This window comes from Paramisgurnus dabryanus, chromosome 7, assembly GCF_030506205.2.
Source record: "Paramisgurnus dabryanus chromosome 7, PD_genome_1.1, whole genome shotgun sequence".
In the NCBI taxonomy this organism is placed as follows: domain Eukaryota; kingdom Metazoa; phylum Chordata; class Actinopteri; order Cypriniformes; family Cobitidae; genus Paramisgurnus; species Paramisgurnus dabryanus.
This window is the reverse complement of record NC_133343.1, coordinates 20,693,829-20,712,041: the sequence shown is the minus strand read 5'-3', so window position 1 is coordinate 20,712,041 and position 18,213 is coordinate 20,693,829. Positions and strand designations below refer to the sequence as shown.

At 37.4% G+C, this 18,213-nt stretch overlaps 1 protein-coding gene across 2 annotated transcripts in view; it reads left to right on the top strand.

Annotated features, from left to right (window-relative positions):
- The window catches only part of raver2 (ribonucleoprotein, PTB-binding 2), a 79,571-nt gene that overhangs the window by 14,223 nt on the left and 47,135 nt on the right, over positions 1–18,213 (top strand). For both annotated transcript variants that reach the window (XM_065239876.2, XM_065239871.2), the window contains exon 3: positions 15,987–16,459. In XM_065239876.2, coding sequence (XP_065095948.1) covers positions 15,987–16,459 — 473 coding nt within the window. The remainder of the gene's footprint in view (positions 1–15,986; positions 16,460–18,213) is intronic.

Here is an 18,213-nt window from a genome sequence, read left to right as displayed (position 1 = left end):
TTTTTTATCGAGATTTATCGGATGATTGTCATCAATTGCAAATTAATCGCACATTTTTATCTGTCCTAAATTTACCTTAATTTAACACTTTAAGTATTTAATACCCTAATGAATCTGGACAGATATATATTTGCTTTAGGCAAATGTTTGTTTGCATCAGCCTGTTTACATTTTTGACAGAACCATCAGCCATTTCTGTGATGGACAGCTGCATTATTTGTGACATTTTTTCTTGTCAAAACTTATTTTTAAAACTGTAATTCTGTCTATGTATGTGTGCATATTTCGGGGTCGGGAACCGCACGTCTGTGTGCACACGGCACGCTTTAGATGTGTCAGTTAGCGCGAGGAAGATCATTTTCGAGTCTTGTCGGTCTTAATAACTATTTTAACATTAATCAGGTCCCGAACTTTATCTCTCTTAATAACCCTTTTAACATCAAGTAAGTGCTGCACTCTATTTTCAAATTCCTTAATTTTCTTAAACTGAAAAACAAAATGAGATACGCAAGTGGATGGACACGCATCCTTTGTGTATTACCGTAAAACTTCAAATAATAGCCGGGTCCCAAATAGACGCCTGTCTCTTTTAGACGCCTGGTGTGACGACAGGTTTGGGTAAATAAACGCCTGTCTCAAATAAAGGCCTGGTCTGTTTTTTAGTTTCGGGTTGTATTTAATCTTCTAAAACCCGTCAGATAGTCTGTTTAAGACAGTTCTATGGTGCAGATTACACACGCTAAAGTTTTGATTACCTGTAGATGTCACGTAACAGACACAGTCGTTCCGTTACTCATCACTATGACAACACAACGAGCTTCGTCGCCAGGATTGAGGTGATGATGACAGTAGCGAAGAGGCAATCGGGAGTCGGGACTTTTCCCTGTGGGCCGGTAGTGTTTTGAGGCCGCTGATAATAGCCGGGCTTTCAGTCTTTTGTCATGCATGCACTCCCGCCACACATTGTATTTCTCGCGCGGAAACACTATTTATCATATTTAATATGCTGCAGCGCCAAAATGTATCTGGCCGCACTGCTCTCTCTCTATCAAGCCCGTCTTCCCTAGAGTTCTAGTCGAGCGAGCCAATACAAAAAAAGAGAAAGAGGCTACACAATAGCCAATCAGAAAATAGCACTGTTGTATCTGGGTAAGATTTCACGCAACAACCAATAAAAAAAACATATCCTTGTTTGCTATATTTATACTGCCAATAATTTAAGACTGTTGTTATTACACAAACTAATTTGTTAAACACATTCAAATTAAAAATAAAACGTAATATGTGGTAACCTCCTGCTGTCATACTGGAACAATTAAATTAAAAGCCTGTCTCTTATAGACGCCTGTCTCTTTTAGACGCCTGGTGTGATGATAGGTTTGGGAAAATAAAAGCCCGGGCTATTATTTGAAGTTTTACGGTAATTAAGCATTAAGGATGGTACACCTCTCAGAAAACGTACAAAAAAAGATAATTTTATATGTTCAACGACCATTTAGAGGATTGGATTCGCTAGACGAGATCTTCATGTTCTTATTTTTATGAAAACCTCCGACTCTTTTAGACAACATGGGTGACATTTACTGTCTAAGTCTGCGTCAACTGTGAGCTATACCAAGGGTCAAACAGAAATTGGGCTTTGCGTTAAACGCACGTTAATAAAATTGGTGGCGTTAAAATTCATTTGCATTAATAAAAGATTTATAATGTCTTTATTATATAAAATGATATATCAGATAAAACCCAATTTACTTTCACATGTTGAGCTCTATCTGTTAAAAACTCCATCAGCCAACATATCAGAAATAATATTATGAACTTTTTTTGTCTTTCCACTAAGATATGAGGCTGATACAATAAAAAACTGATGAAAATAAATAAAAACTAATCCTACAAAAGTCTTTACCCCCTCAAGATGTGTTGAAACCATATTAAGTAGACTATTTATTGCATTGTCAACACCTATGCCTGACCTCTTGACGGTTTCATAGGACGCACGTGCGTTGTCGTGGTTACACATTTGGGCGGAAGTAGAAAAAAAAAACTGCTAACACAGCAGCCACATAAAAATGCAAATATCGTCCGGCCGATATATCGGGCCGATATTTGCGAGTTTTAAGTGTATCGGCATCGGCTGATACGTGGCTGCTGTGTTCGCCGTTTTTTTTTTTTTTGACATTAGTTACAGACAGAGTGCTTGAAGCCGCAAGCGATTGCAGGTCATGAAACTAAAAACAACCAACCTTTCCATGACAACTTCAAAAGCTCGGCCTAACAGCTGATCATAGCTGGACAAAGCAGGTTTTTATTTCTCATCTCTATGGGGAGGTTTCCAGGACAGGGATTAGACAAGTCCTAGACTAAAATAAATGTAAGAACTGTCCAAACTTATAACATCTCTTTTAAACATATCTTAAAATACATCAGTGTCCTGTGTTTTGCCTCAAAATGGACAAAAGTAATGTTTTTAGTAAGGCATGTTTGTTAAAACTAGTTATATTTCCTTATTAAACTAAGCTCTAGTCCTAGTTTAAGATAATTCCTGTTCGGGAAACCACCCCTATATTTGTAGTAGTAAAGTGCTAGAAATCAATATCCTTTGCTGATAGTTCCTCATCATTGTGGATAGTGCAGTTCATGGTACCATAGCACCCTCACCTGTTTTTACTATTTGTTAAATATACTTTTTTTAAGTTCAACAAATGTTACTTATTTTCATCATAGTGTAATTTTTATGATCTAAATTGAGTGAACAAAAAGCAGTATTGGCTCCAAATATCGGGTGAAGAAAATCGGCAGCCTGTATCGGCCATCGGCTAAGGCTGATGAAACAAAAATCGCTATCGGCATCGGCACTGAAAAATACATATCGGTCGATCCCTAGGTGTAACTAAACTTCTGGTCAATGTTTGATTAAAGGTCCAACTAGTTGCTAAACTGCACTCTGGAACAAATCGTCATTTCCAAAAGGGAGATTTGGCAGCACATTTTACACAGTAACATTTTACTCATAAACCCATACAGGGACTTTCCCATCTTACAATGGTTGAAGTCACCCATAACATAGTTTGGTGCATTTGACGATATCCCTTGAAGCCTTTGCACAGTTTTTAAAATGAGTTGGATTTTCATACAGGTATCAATGTTAGCCTTCAGGTGAATATACACGAGCTTAACAAATATCTGCGGGAACTCTCTTGGTAAATAATAGCGTCATAGGGATATAGATAAAAGCAATTTGGAAAAAAGTGCCAATTTAAAATTACACCATGGAAAAAGTGGGCTGGTCTTGGGCCTGAAACTCCCGGCCGAAAAGTGGTCCCACTCCGGCCCTGGTCATGACCCCTATAAATTTCCCTGACAGCCCAAATTGCCTTGTTTTAGCCTAGATGTCTAGACTGTTTTTAGCCTTCAACTAAATCCTTGAACTGCAAATATTTTTGTTTTGTAGCTGACAACTATGCAGTAACTGAGGAAAATAAAGCATGAGGTTGCAGCAAATGAAAGATGTTAAAAACAGTACTGTGTATGTACACTTTTGTTTTTAATATTTTATATTACAGATTTACTCTGTATGGTATTGTGCATATAGGAATATGTTGCCTTTAATACGGGAATGTTGTGGAAGTACAGTGAGACAGGATGTTTTGTTAACTCAGCAGTGGGAGAAAAGTGTCTGTGAGACAAAGTAATGCAAGACAACCTACAAATCGGCATCTTTAATTGAATTGTCAGTGTCTAGTAATACCATTAGGGGATAAGACCTATTTTGTCTCTGACATTTATCTGACTGCATGGCTTTTCCAGTAACATTTGTGCACATCAAATCCACTTCGTCAGTACTTTCTCTGTGCCACCCTCCTAATGGTGATTTTGAGAATCATTTGTGAAGAAGTTTTTTTTCCCATAAATACCGAACAGAGGGTGTGTATGTATTTGTTTTTGTGTGTGCAATCAGACACGCAATCACGTGGAAGGATTAAGCTCCGGGCTGTTGTCTTTTCCCTTTAGGTAATGAGGAATATTTATCTTCCATCTCATATGCAAAGTTTACCCAAGATTTGCCTCAGTAAGCCAGACAAATTGGCTCTGTGCATTTAAAGCAGTTGTTAGAAGCTGCACGATATGAAACAAAGCATGTTAATTTAACGCTGAGAGCCCAATCATCAACCACTAAGGATTTTCCCATCTAGCACAGTTAAAGAGTTAAAAAAAGCTAATTTGTTTCGATGGGGCATCCATTCCAGGATGGAATTTTAAAGGAATGTGTGGTGTGCCAGACAGGCAGCGGGATGACAATGGATGCAGTGGGCATGGGAATTAAAGTTAAACAATGGGACTTTTGTCCCAACTGCACTGTCCGATAATGAAGACACATTTAAAAGCTTACATGGTCCCGCTTTAATGTAGGCCTACATGGATGGTAACATAGTAGTAATGGTTATATTTTGAAATATGCACTTAGTGTTTTGTTATTTTTATTCAGCTACTAAAATATCTGTATGATCATAATTTCCAATTTTAACACTTTATTGTCACTCTAAGTAGCAAGAGTAAATCCAGTCAAATGTTGACAACATTGATCAAGGCGTGATCCAAGTAAGTGTTTATTCGTGCAAAAGAAACTTTCTTCTACACTGGATCTTTTGAGATGTGAGATACATTAAAGAAAACAATCCTGGTTCATAATTTAATAGCAAAACAGAAGGGTTAAGGGGGTTTATCTATTTTATTACAGCACTGCATACCATTATGAAATTACTGTGTCAAACAAAATGCCAAATATCCCAGAAAAGAGCAAGAAGCGGCATAATGTAATTAGTTCCTGACATTTGGTTGGGTGCTGTGGAAAATGTTGGTTTGACCCCCAAGTGTTTTGTATTATCATAAGGGATGGGAAGATTCCCCGATTCGTCCGGTGCATAGGCATAAAAAGTTAACAATGCGATGCATCGGTTTAAAAACTGTGCATATGAACAAAAATTTGAATTTGCATTGCGATGTATTGTGTCAATGTTTTATAACATATATTACCATATTCTGGTTGTAGATGCCATTTTCTTGTATTCTGGTGCCAGTGCTTGTATCAACTTAGAAAATGTGAAAAGAAAGAACTGACCAGTAACTTAGTTTGGGTAAACCATTCTCTGCAAGCATGTGAAAAAATAGGTCATTGAAATTTGGCTTCCCTTGTGAGGTCAGAAGGGGATAATACCGCCTCTTAATCTGCACTATCCTACCATGGCACTGCCTTTTACTACAGAGATCAGCTCATTTGTCTTTTAAAAGGACACACCCAAAAATGGCACATTTTTGCTCACACGTACAAATTGGCAATTTTAACATGCTATAATACATTTTCTGTATGGTATTTTAAGCTAAGACTTGACAAACGTACACTGAGGACACTAACAATTTATTTGACGTCTTAAAAAATTATTGTGAAATGTCCCCTCGAAAAAGTGGTTTTATAATGGTTCCGATTGCCATGTAGAAATCCAATGTGTGTATCATATTAAATTCCTTAGAATCATATTGTATGGCATCGTGTTGAACCGAATCGAAATCGGACAGCACGGCTTCATAGTGGTGTGAATCACATCATATGGAATCGGGAGCTGCTTCATATGTATTTTTAATGTATTGTATCATGCATCCAGATTCAGTTACGGAGATGCACATCCCTAATTATCATTATTAACAGAATCTGTAGATTTGCCGTTTTTTTGTTTTTAGAAATTCTGACCTGATCTGTTAACTCTCAATTAAAGGGTTTCTTTCTGTGTTTAAATGTCTCTAAAGTGGTTTCACGTTGTATTAGTGATACTGAGAGTCTTGTCTAAAAAAAGTCTACTTCTGCTTAACATCATTCAGACTCGTTGTGTCCAATTATTTGGATAGGCCGTCAAAGTTCTGTTCTTTCATGAGCTACTGCATTAGATCTGATCAGGAGGAGCATAACAAAGCTTATTCTTTTTATTAAAAAAAGCAGAAATCAGAAATGGTTATCATGGTATATTATTAACTGATTATAGATCCTTTTGCTCTTTGTGTTGGTTTGTGTGGTGAGGATGGTCTGGTTGTGACTGATGATTAATTATTAAAGGGATAGGTCACCCAAAAATGAAAAATTTGATAAATGTTTGTAACTAAGCTGATCAGAGGCCCCATTGACTTCCATAGTAGCAAAACGAATACTATTATAGTCAATGGGGCCTATGTTACACACATTCCTTGAAATGTCTTCCTTCGTGTTCATCAGAACAAAGAAATTCAAACAGGTTTGTAACAACATGAGAGTTTGTAAATGATGAAGTTTTTTATGTCACACAATAAGTGATTGTAGGGATAATTTTTTTTAAAAGCAGAACAGGCCTAATTGTATGAAAAGTTCAGAGCACATATATCTGTGGCATGTTCAAATAAATAATATTATATCAAATCATAAACACATTATTTCCACATTGCTAGTGTTTGGAGCGATCTGTTTGTATTTAAATCATTGCTGAAAAGAGTTTTGTACGAGATGCTGGTAAATTAAGCATCGGCCCCTACAGGGTTTCTGTTAGAAAACTCGCAAGTCATGCAGCTGATGATGATCTTTCAGTAATCACTAATCAAAGAGTTAATAGTAAAAGGTTTCTAAAGTGGATTAAATGTGCATGAAATCAATAAACAAGACACTTAAATGTCTGCATTTATCATAGTAAATAAAACATCAGGCTGACTAGGATTGTAAAATATTTATATGTTGTTACAATACTTTGTATTTACAAACAGTATATTGCAACATGCTCACATAAGCAAACATCAGCGTACCTAAAATGTAAAAATATTATGCCACTTTTTCAATACTTTTTGCAATACATTGCCTTTTTAAAGGTGCATGCCTAGCAGAAAAACAGCTTGATGCTTTTTTCAGCTTTTTTACCAAATTGAAACTAGACAAGTACTTACTTCCCAAAAACCAAGTTGTCTTTGAAGAGAGTGGGTAACCTCTTTGAACACCTGAGCTGTTCTTAAATTTTTCCACTTTCCACTGTCAGTGCTATCTCTACCTTCTATTATATATATATATATATATATATATATATATATATATATATATATATATATATATATATATATATATATATATATATATATATATATATATATATATATATATATATATATATATGCAGACAATAGTGCAACATTCAGCATCGATACAACATCTCAATATCTGAACTTTTTCAACATTGGCTTTTCACGCAGAGAGACGGCACAGATAACAGCTGAATTCAAATCCCAAAGGGAGGAAAAGAACACCATTAGAAGCCCACATGCTGTCATTTCACGCCTCAACTCTTGTTATGTGCGTCGTTGTTTGCTATGCCCAGTTTCCGAATGGCTGATTTACAAGGGCTGAAATTAATTGCGGTGCGAGCGTTTGCACATACACCCAAAGGACGGTTCATCATCGCGTAGAGTGACAAATCATAGCCGTTAAAAACTACCAGCTTGATCAATGATAAAAATTCAGGAAGCGGCTGCCCACACTGGACACTTCTGTCATGCTGTGGTCGTCCTTTGAGAATCATAAATTGGAAGAGAAGCTTTTCAGTGCTGACACTTGTAATATAATAACTGTTTAAGCATTTGAGTGAATCTTATGAAAACGTGTAAGCTTCACACCAACTGTATTTGCATAAAGGACCATCAGGATTGCATTGTGACATTGTTTGCTTAAGAATAATAAATACTGTTATACATTTAAGATTTCAGTGATGACAACTCAAAAATGTTTGTATGTTAATGTATATTAAATCTTGGTGAAACTAGATTTGCTTCTGCTGATGCTGCTGTTCCAAAGCAAGAGTTTGCTAAAACACACATGCTGCAGTGGACATACAAGTACCTCTGCACAATAACCCATAAACAGATCTACACAAAAAAATCATGTTAAATAGTACTAAAAGCTTGTAAGCATAGGGTAACCATTTTAGCGATATAGAGCACCTAAATAGCACCTCTATAGCATGACTAGCACCACTTGTGATTCAACATAGCACAATGGTTCTACACAAGGCGATGCTTGGCACTAAAAATGGTTACCCTATGATTACGAGCCAGTGAACCATTTTAGCAGGTGGAGCTGGGGGGGAGCTGGGTAATTATTAGCCACACTACTAACAAGACTTATAGTGAAGGTAGAAGCAGCATGCATTGTTGTTGGTTTAAGTCACGTTGATCAGGCGGATCACAAGAATATCTATCAGTTTGCGTCTCTCGATTTTTTATGACTGAACAAGGTAATTTAAATCAGCATAACAGTCAGAATTAGATATTTTTTATATGGTTAAGATGATTGATTATTGGTTTTCTTAATTCCCATGAAAATTATTTTTTGACCCAGCAGTCTGTCAAAGAAGGACAAACCCAACCTATTGAGTTGTAATTTAACCTATGCTGGGTTGTTTTATCCCCAAATGATGGGTTGTTTAAATCCATTGTTGGGTCAAATAACGTATAAACATTTTCTGGGTTAATTTAACCCAACAGCTGGATTTGTCACTTTTTGACCCAGCGTTGGATTGAAAATAACTCTGCATTTTTTAGAGTGTGATGTCACATTACACTTAAAGATCCTAAAAATAGGTTTAATATTCTTCAATCAAACTGTAATTTTATTTTTATTTTTGGTGTGCAATATGACCCGGTCATGTTCTTAACATGTTTAGTGGGGTTTACCTATTTGTTAAGGTGATAATAACTGTAATGGAAGCCTGCGTGTAGTATAGGTGATGATTAAATACACATGATTCAAACTCCACAGAAACAATCACCCAGCATGTATCTCATCTCGCAGATGATAAAGATCGATAGAGGGGGCCGCAAATGGATCCAATAGCGGCGTGGGGGTCTCGTTGTCCACTTGAAGCTTTAGAGGGGCTTTTTACGGGAGCGCGTGGGAGTTACTGCTCAGCCCGACAACCACTTCAGCAAGATGACTGATGCCGGTAAAACAGAAGGAGATCATCATTAATTGATGCAGTGGCAAATGTAGGCGGCTTTAGAGAAGGAACACACACACTCTCGCACTTAAACATGCACTTGCAGGAGGACAAAGGCCAAAGTCGTGTCTGCTGTAGAGCAGGATGCATTTGAATATTGAGGCTGGGTAATGCTAGCATTTAACGGCTCCATTATCTTTTCCGCTTGGGAATTGCGATGCGAAGTAGTTTACATTTCGGTGTTTGGACTCAGGGTTTTTCTTGTTTCATTTGGATGTGTTTTATGCTCAAAACATTTGCTTTAGAATGCTCTATGAAAATAAGTAATAGTCCTCTTATTGTTTCATGTCTTTTCTAACATTATTACACAGCTTTTCTGAAATACTTGTTGGTTATTTGTAGCATTCTGCAGTTAAAAACTCTTCTATAGGGCTTGGTAAACTGTATAATTGCCCATTGTCCCTAACAACTAATCACTTATTGTCACACCCTTCACTTTGTCAGTTCAGTGTCTCTCATAGCACCATGGTGCCTTTCTTCTTACATTATTAAATCATTTCAACTTAAATCAGTACTGCATGTCTATTTACTTTAAGTAACAGTATGTAAAAAAATTATATCAATTAATCATAAAATGGCCCTGATATGTCACTAGACATTGAGAAATCATTTTCCTTTCAAACACTTTTATCACTGACAACAGTGGTCTGGCCAGGATATTGTCATTTAAAAAGTGGAGTTGCAGCCCTCAACTGATGTTTATGTTGTCATTTTGTGTATTGGCCACCAGTTGTGTGATTGCAGTACCAGTTTAAGCCACAAGTTTTGTGATTGCAATACCAGTTTTGGCCACAATCCTACATACTGTTCCTTTAAGTGGCCAGAATTTGTGATCGCAGTGTACGTGGTGGATTTTATTCTGATAGTAATTCTTTAATATACGAGGGTGCTAGGCCATTTAAGGCTTTGTAGGTGATTGGTAATATTTTAAATTGTATGCAATATTTAACTGGTAGCCAGTGTAAAGATGCCAGAATTGGACTTATGTGGTCATACATTTTAGATTAAGTAAGCACTCTTGCGGCGGCGTTAAGTCTGACCCACAAAAATACGTAAATATGCCCTCTCTATACATACTTTCTGAAAATAAGCTATTTGTAGTTATTTTACTCTAAATCCTAAAATTGTTTAGTGGTGGCCAATGATTAATTGTGATTAATCGCATACAAAATAAAAGTGAGTTTTTATATATTTGTATGTGTTTTGTGTGTAAGTATTGTGTATATTTAAACAGAAACACACACATGTATACATTTCAGAAATGTATATATATATATATATATATATATATATATATATATATATATATATATATATATATAAAAGGCATACCTGAATTTAAAAGAGTACCCATATTCTTTACAGTAAATTGATAAATGATGATGCAACTTTGGAGCCGCTGGCTGGGTCCGCAGGGTTTAAGGAGTTAATAAAAAAACTGACAGTCACTTAAACTTACAGCCTTTTCTGCTTAGGGCAAATAATATTCTTATGAACCACTTTAGGCCATCTTAAAGTGAGCTGAGCCAAAGAACTGAAATTCCCAAATTTGATCATCCTCTCTGGGTTTGAGATGATGACAGCTGACTATACATAAGAGTCCTAAGAGTCTGAAGATGAAAGATGCTTTTTCGTTTGTTCTTTTTCATTTGTTCATCATTACATATATTCCAGATCTGTAGCAGCTGTGAGCTCTGCTGAGCGTTGTGCTAACTGACATGCTGAGAGATAGCAGGTGGAAACCAAAACGTATGTGTGTCTCCTTGGCTCTTTATAACGATACATCATATGACCTTAGAATTCAAATAATCACGACCAGCTCTGAACCACCAGTTGACACGTCATAGAGCAGATCACAACGTCTGTCTGTGTGTTTGTGATATGTCTGTATATGTGTGTCTGCCTGCCTGCTTGATAATTGACATGCTGTAAAGCAGCAGGAGAAGCCTTGTTTATGTTCTGCCACTGAAGACAGCCAGTGGGGGTTGGACACTCTGTCAATGCACAGCCTGAAGGACCCAAACTTGGCCTGTCGCTGATGGCCTTGGTGTCTGCTAAGATATTACAGCCATCTGGTTATGACACCCAGCCCGATCGGAGCCTAACAAGCCATAATGAGCACAGTTTTAGGGCAGATCTGGGTTGTCTACTTTTTGCCACAGACCCAGTTGTAAACGAAAACCACAGCAAATGCACGTGTTTGTGTCACAGTGGCTTAATCCCAGTTTGAATAATACTGTACTGTATAGCAGTGCTTCTCAATTGCTTGTTTAACTCCTTCCCCCCTGCCAGCTCAAATATGGGTAGGTTTCTTCAAAAACACAAAATTTTGAGCAAAAAGCTGAGATAATTGCTTTTTTATGAAGTACTTTTGATAGAGATCCGATTCAGAGCGATCCTCAAAACATACACGGAGTTCTTTCTCTGCCACGTGAGGCGTTACTTCCGGGTTGTATAAATTGTGGAAGATTAATCCCAGTTTGGAAGGTCATGGATAATGTACCTTGTGGATAAGAGCGTTATTGCGGATTGCCGGAAATAGTTGTCATTGACAGGGAAGCGTTTTCACTTAATTGACGAGTTAACTCATCAATGGCGGGGAAAGAGTTAAAGACTTATATTTTTTGGATGGTGACCTAATTTGTTAATCCTGGCGCAAATTAACCCATATTTAGGAAACTATGAAGTGTTTTCAATTTGTATAGCTGTGCTCATGGTTTTTGAGGATGTGGGCATCACACAACATGTCCATCTGCCTTATCTGGCTAGCTTCTACCAAGCAAGTTTTTGCCAAAATACCATAAAGTTTGAAGGATTATATGGTTAGTTGCATATGTTGCTTGTAATATTTTGTATTAGCATAGTAAGCCTTTCAGAACTAATTTACAATGTGCATCTGTTCATCGTTTCGGGATAATATTGCCCTCAATCTCTTGCATTAAAATAAGTTCTCTATAGTATTGACTTGTGTGTTCTGTTACTTGCTGTGTTTAAATGTAGGAATATAAAGTTTAAACTGAATTTTATGAATGGGGAACTGTAGCATGCAGGGATCCTTGAAAGTTTGTGTATCTGGGGATTCAAGGCCCTGGAAAGTTTTTTGAAAACATACATACATAGATAAAGGTCATTGAAAGTGCTTAAAGTTTTCTGGAAAAAAATCCATATTATTCTCTGTGTAGTGTAGGACAATATCATAAAAATTCTAGACTTTTTAAGCAAACGTGCTAAACTAATCCCTTTAAATTCTTATATCTTCTGCATGCAAATGTTGATTATTACCAAAATGCTTTTTTGCATAGTTGTGTTTTACACATGAAAACGTCTTGGGTTACAAGAAGCTGCTTCTCCCTTGCCATACTTTCCGTCTTTGGCAATATTTCAGATAGCGATATACTAGTCTCCGTTTTATATCTGAAGTTACCCAGGGCTCCAGACTAACTTTTTCCACTAGGTCCTAGTGGAAAAAGTTAGTCTGGAGCCCTGACAGGGTGACTAGGAGCACAGTGGCCCCCAACTGAACATTTTAGGAGCGCAACCAGAAAATTTAGGGGCACACACCAAAAATCAACATGCTTACCAAATACTGTATTACTAATAAATACTTTAATGAAAGATTCAGAAAGTACAATTTGCTGTTTCAAATTCAGTGTCACATCACAAAAAAAGGTCAAATTTACTGGTCGCACACTCTCAAATTTTGGTGGCAAAATGCGACCAATTGGGGGCAGTCTGGAGCCTTGCCTGTACATAATTACAACGCAAATGTCCTAAGCATGTACATAGTTATTTACTAAAAGTTGTACATTTTGCTCTTTCAGAGAAATAACGCTGGCCGTGTAGCTTTCTGTCAAAAAACTTTATTTAAACCGTGTCATTAACAGAATGCAGCAGAAACACTCACCTTAACAGGTTTTATAAATCCCTTATTAAAACAATTAATTTACGTACACATATCCTATACATTAATTTTGTGTGACTGATACGCTGTAAACCGGGTGAATTTAGATCATAATTTTGAATGTAAGTCAATGAACCCCTCTGCCGGTTGGGCTTACCAAGATGGTCGCTCGAACTATGCGCTGGCTTCATCTCACGTTGTTACGTTAAGCGTTCTATGTGCAATCCAGTCATTTATATAGATCAGTGCATTAGACCAATAGATGGAGGGTAGGCGGTCTCTTGTGGCTGTTCAAACTTGTTTTCGACCATATGCGCGTTTACACCACAAAAGCTGAATGAATCTCATTGAGCTCACAGTAGCTGGGTTTACATCCAAACATGAAACAAATCTTTTCAAAATTCAAGAAAAACAAACAAATGCGAATTATTCACGTTTTCATCAAGCTGTTTGAGCAAATGACGTTGGTACTGGTAACCCAGTAACAAAGCACCTTAGAAAATGGACTGCATTAAATTTCAATTGGACAAGTTATACATTTACTAGCAGTGGAGCTTGTAATTGCCAAACTGAATGCTGTTCACAGAAGAATAAAAGCTGAATTTTTTATTCAGGCACTTGCAGCAAGAGAATTATGATGACCCCCATACATGGGACAGACAAATTCAGCAGAAAAAGCTAGAAAATCAGTCACGTGGGTTTAATGTTCACTACGTCAGAATTTATTCAGCAAATGCATTTCCATCTCCCATTATTCGCATTTACTCTGTTTAGCATAAAAGTCAAAAACCACCTCAAGCGAGCGTAAAAACTTTTTTGCGAATTGAGGTATTTTTTATGTTACTGATGCTTTAAAATGCGCATAAATTCAGAGTGATGGAAACCCAGCTGGTGTCAGTAGGACTCACGTCACACTTAACCGTATTTGAGTGCGTATTGCTCCTCCCAGCACATTATCATTTCAGTTTTAATGAAAAGTCTAATAAGTGTAATGAGAAAGGGGAAACAGCCCAGACAATGCTCATGGGATGAAAACACTCAACGCTGTGATTTTAACTTTATAATTGCAGTAATCTGTGTGCTTTTGTCTTGTGATGTTAACAGAAGCCAATGATAAACGCTTGAATTAAACTGATTCTGATCTGAACTAATACTGACCACAGTGGACATAAAGACCTCACATACTGTAGTCATATCTGTCATTGTCGTACTTGCAATGTCACTGGCAAAAGACAGATAAACAATGCCATGCTAGTCATTTTTAAGCCAATACCTCTGGAGCACTTATTAATGTCTGCGCTGTACGTTAATGAGTAATTTTAAATGTCTCATGCCAGAAGAATTACAGGCTTTATGCTGCTACAATAAAGCCCCCTACCACACACCCCCACCCTCGACTTAGCAAAGAGAAAGCTAATAACTGTCACAGATTTAGACAAAGGCTATAATCAGGTTCTTGTGTTTTAAAAAATGGCCGCTAAGACCTGTCACCAGTAAAGTGGCTCTGATTTCTAAGATTATTGTGTTAGCTTTTCTTTGTTCAAGCTGTATCACATGCAAAAAAACTAGCGAATGTATTCTGTAGGCCTACTCCATTTACTCAAACAGAGAAGATAACATGGGGGGTGGAAATGGGATGCACTGATGATAGAGAAAAAACTTTGACATTATAAACAGTACTTATTTTTTATGTCTATTAAAGGAATACACCACTGTTTTTCAATATTGTACTATGTTCTTACCTCAACTTGGACGAATTAATACATATCTATCTTTTTTCAATGCGTGCACTTAATCTTTGTACAGCGTGTCGTGATTGTGTTAGCATTTAGCCTAGCCCCATTCATTCCTTAGGATCCAAACAGGGATGAATTTAGAAGCCACCAAACACTTCCATGTTTTTCCGATTCAAAGACTGTTACATGAGTAGTTACACGAGTAAGTATGGTGGCACAAAATAAAAGTGGCGATTTTTTTTAAGTGGATAAAAAATGAGAACTATATTGTTTGGCGGAAAAGCACTTAGTTTGCAGCACTTCGACCTTGGCGCGCAGTAACATCAGCACTCAAACTTAGTGCTCTTCCGCCAAACAATATAGTTCTCATTATTTATCCGCTTAAAGAATCAGCCCGTTTTACAGTATTTTGTGCGCCATATTTACTTGTGAACTACTCATGTCTTTAAATATGGTGTTTGGTGGCTTCCCTGTTTGGATCCCAAGGAATGAATGGGGCTAGGCTAAATGCTAACACATTCACGACGCACTGTTCAAAGATTAAGTATGTAGACTATTAGGGATGCGCCGATACCACTTTTTTGGAGTACGAGTACGAGTACTTGCATTTCAGTACTTGCCGATACCGATACTGAGTACTTAATAAAAAACATGATTCAAATTTACAGGTAACAGCTTTAGTCATATAATTTAACAAAAAAACAAGTGACTAGTTTTCCAGTTTGTTGTAAACTCTGCCTCTTTGGACAACACAAGAGCCATTAACCCCTTACACGCCACTCAAACATAGACATTTCTCAGACCGTGGTATCGATCCCTGGTATCGGGGGACTTTTAACGAGTACGAGTACTTTAGAAAATGTGGTATCGAGGCCGATACCCGATACCAGTATCGGTATCGATGCATCCCTATAGACTATGTACTCTAAATAAAATGGTGCTATGTAGCACTAAAAGTTGTTCACTAGATTGTACTCATAGGGGAACCACTTTATTTTGTTTCACTTGGAATTACGTCACAATCCAGAAGTAAAGTCGATCGCTACTTCCGGTTTACTTTGACTTTAAAGTGGTTTCTTTATGAACAAACCTCTTACCAGTATCGGAAGTAATATCTCAACATTGCCCAAATCCTTTTCTCTGGCCAATATGATAACTGTTATGCTTAATAAATTATTCCCTTCATGTTTGTTACACTCAGTGTGACTCATCAAAAACAGTTTGATTACCCTTTTCCATGTTTTTTTAATGTTTTGTCTGTGTGTTTATGTGTGTACGTGTGTGTCCTACTAGCCTTCGTAACTCTTCTAAACGGTGACCAGGCACAGGATGCCATCCGAAATCTGCACCAGTCATCAGTCCGCGGCCGTGACATCACCGTCCAGCTACAGCCCACGGACTCTCTCCTGTGTGTCACCAACCTGCCGTACACAGTCACTGCCACCCAGTTTCAGGAGCTGGTGCGGGCTTATGGCAACATCGAGCGATGTTTCCTGGTGTACAGTGACCTTACGGGACACTCCAAAGGCTACGGCTTTGTGGAGTACATGAAGAAGGACTCAGCCTCCAGGGCACGGTCAGAACTCCTGGGCAAACCTTTGGGCGACCGGGCACTTATGGTGCAATGGGCCGACGTCAACCAGCTGACCTCTACTGACCACCTTCACTCCAAGTGCCTGTGCGTGGATCGCCTGCCGCTAGACTTTGAAGATACAGAGGAGCTGGCGCAGATTTTTTCAGAGCACTACAGAACTGTCTTCTGCCAGGTGAGATGTAGAGAGGAGAAGGGGGTTGGGGAAATAACTGATATGGCTTCAGTAGTATGAATTTACAAAAATTTGTGGTTGGGTAATCATTTTTCTTTGTATAATTGTAATTGTGGTAAGAGATAAATGTTTAATTTTATTAAAAATAATAAGAAATGTGTTTAATAGTGACTTTGAGCTTGATGATGTAAACATATACACTGAGAAAAAAATCATTAAATTTACTCCATTTTTTTAAGGTAATAAATTTATTTAAGCAATGCAATAAATTTCTTTTTTCTTTAATGTAACTTAAATTGATTGCAACCACTTACCTTAAAATTGAATAAATTGAATGAATCATTTTTTTCAGTGTAGAATGTGAACATATAGCATATGGCCATGGTGGGTGCATTGTGCAATTATTAATGATCCCTGCCCACCCACTTTTCTGTGATGTTTTTGTTACCACTTAAAATTTTCTTCTGCTTGCATTTTGTTGTTTTAAAATGGTTGCTTGCGTGTTAGCTATACAACTTCCAGTCATCTGAAAATTGCTGATGGTTTGATTTGGCTACAGAGGTCGAGTTACCAGACATGGCGGCAATGACTTGTGCAAAAATCCTACCGGGCCCTCATTCCTCTCTCCATGGTGTTAATAAGAGAGAGCTTTTCACCATGCAAACCTTTTTCAAAAATCAATACGGCCTGGGAAAACTGCCTTTAAGTGCTGATGCAGGATATGGTTTCCTCAACCTTCATTCTAATCAAAACCATTTAAGCTAAAGGGCAACACTGACTTTAGATCTGGAGTTATAGCCAATATCAGCCGACGCAGAAATCGATACAGTACACCGTATCAATCCCATGATGCTTTGCAGAAAGAGGTTTGAAGATGCATTCTCCGGACTTTGACCTCGAATTACATCACTGCGCGCTTTCAGGGCTTTTTAATACTCATGCTTTGCTTCCAGAATCAATATTGGAGCTCTCTATTGCCGCCTCCAGTACTGAACAGAAATAAGTCAAGCGACCGAGCGAGTGATTCAGCTCATTTGTGTGCAGAAGATGCCGGAAGATAAGATGTAAAATACGCAGAGAGAAAATGACAGAAACTGTCTCATTAATATTCAGGATGTTTTTAATGATCTGAAAATGACTTTTCAGTAATGATCTCCTTATTGAGATGTGTTTAAATGCAGTAGTTCTTGTAGGGTTTGTGCAGTCATTCTGTTTTACTACAGAAAGTCTTATCAAAATAGTATAACATAATCCAGTAGTAGGGGATTATTCACCACGAAATTTAAATGCTGGCATCATATTTACTCTCTTGGGGGCACTAAGACCAAGACTAGGGCCCATTAGCTGCGACACTACATTATAAATATTTATTACCTGGCTCGTTGGAATGCTTGATTCTGATTGGCCAGTCGCAACATGCAGGTTGTTATTCCCAGATAATAACCTCTCAAAACTAATAACACACGGAAATGCGGATGCTGCAAATAATTTTCACAAGACAGTTTAATATTACACAAAAATTCATTATAAATATGTCTTTTAATAACATATATGATCAGTGGCGGATTTATCAAATTGGGGGCCCAAGGTGAAGGTATGTCCAATATATAAAAGAGAACGAACATTTTTTTTACTCCAAAATGAAGATGGAAAGCAGAGAACACACAAAGTGTAGCACTACACAAACCAATAGACAACACGAACAGTAAATGAGGGAGAAAAAATTTTAATCTGATGTTGCACAAAAACCAGCA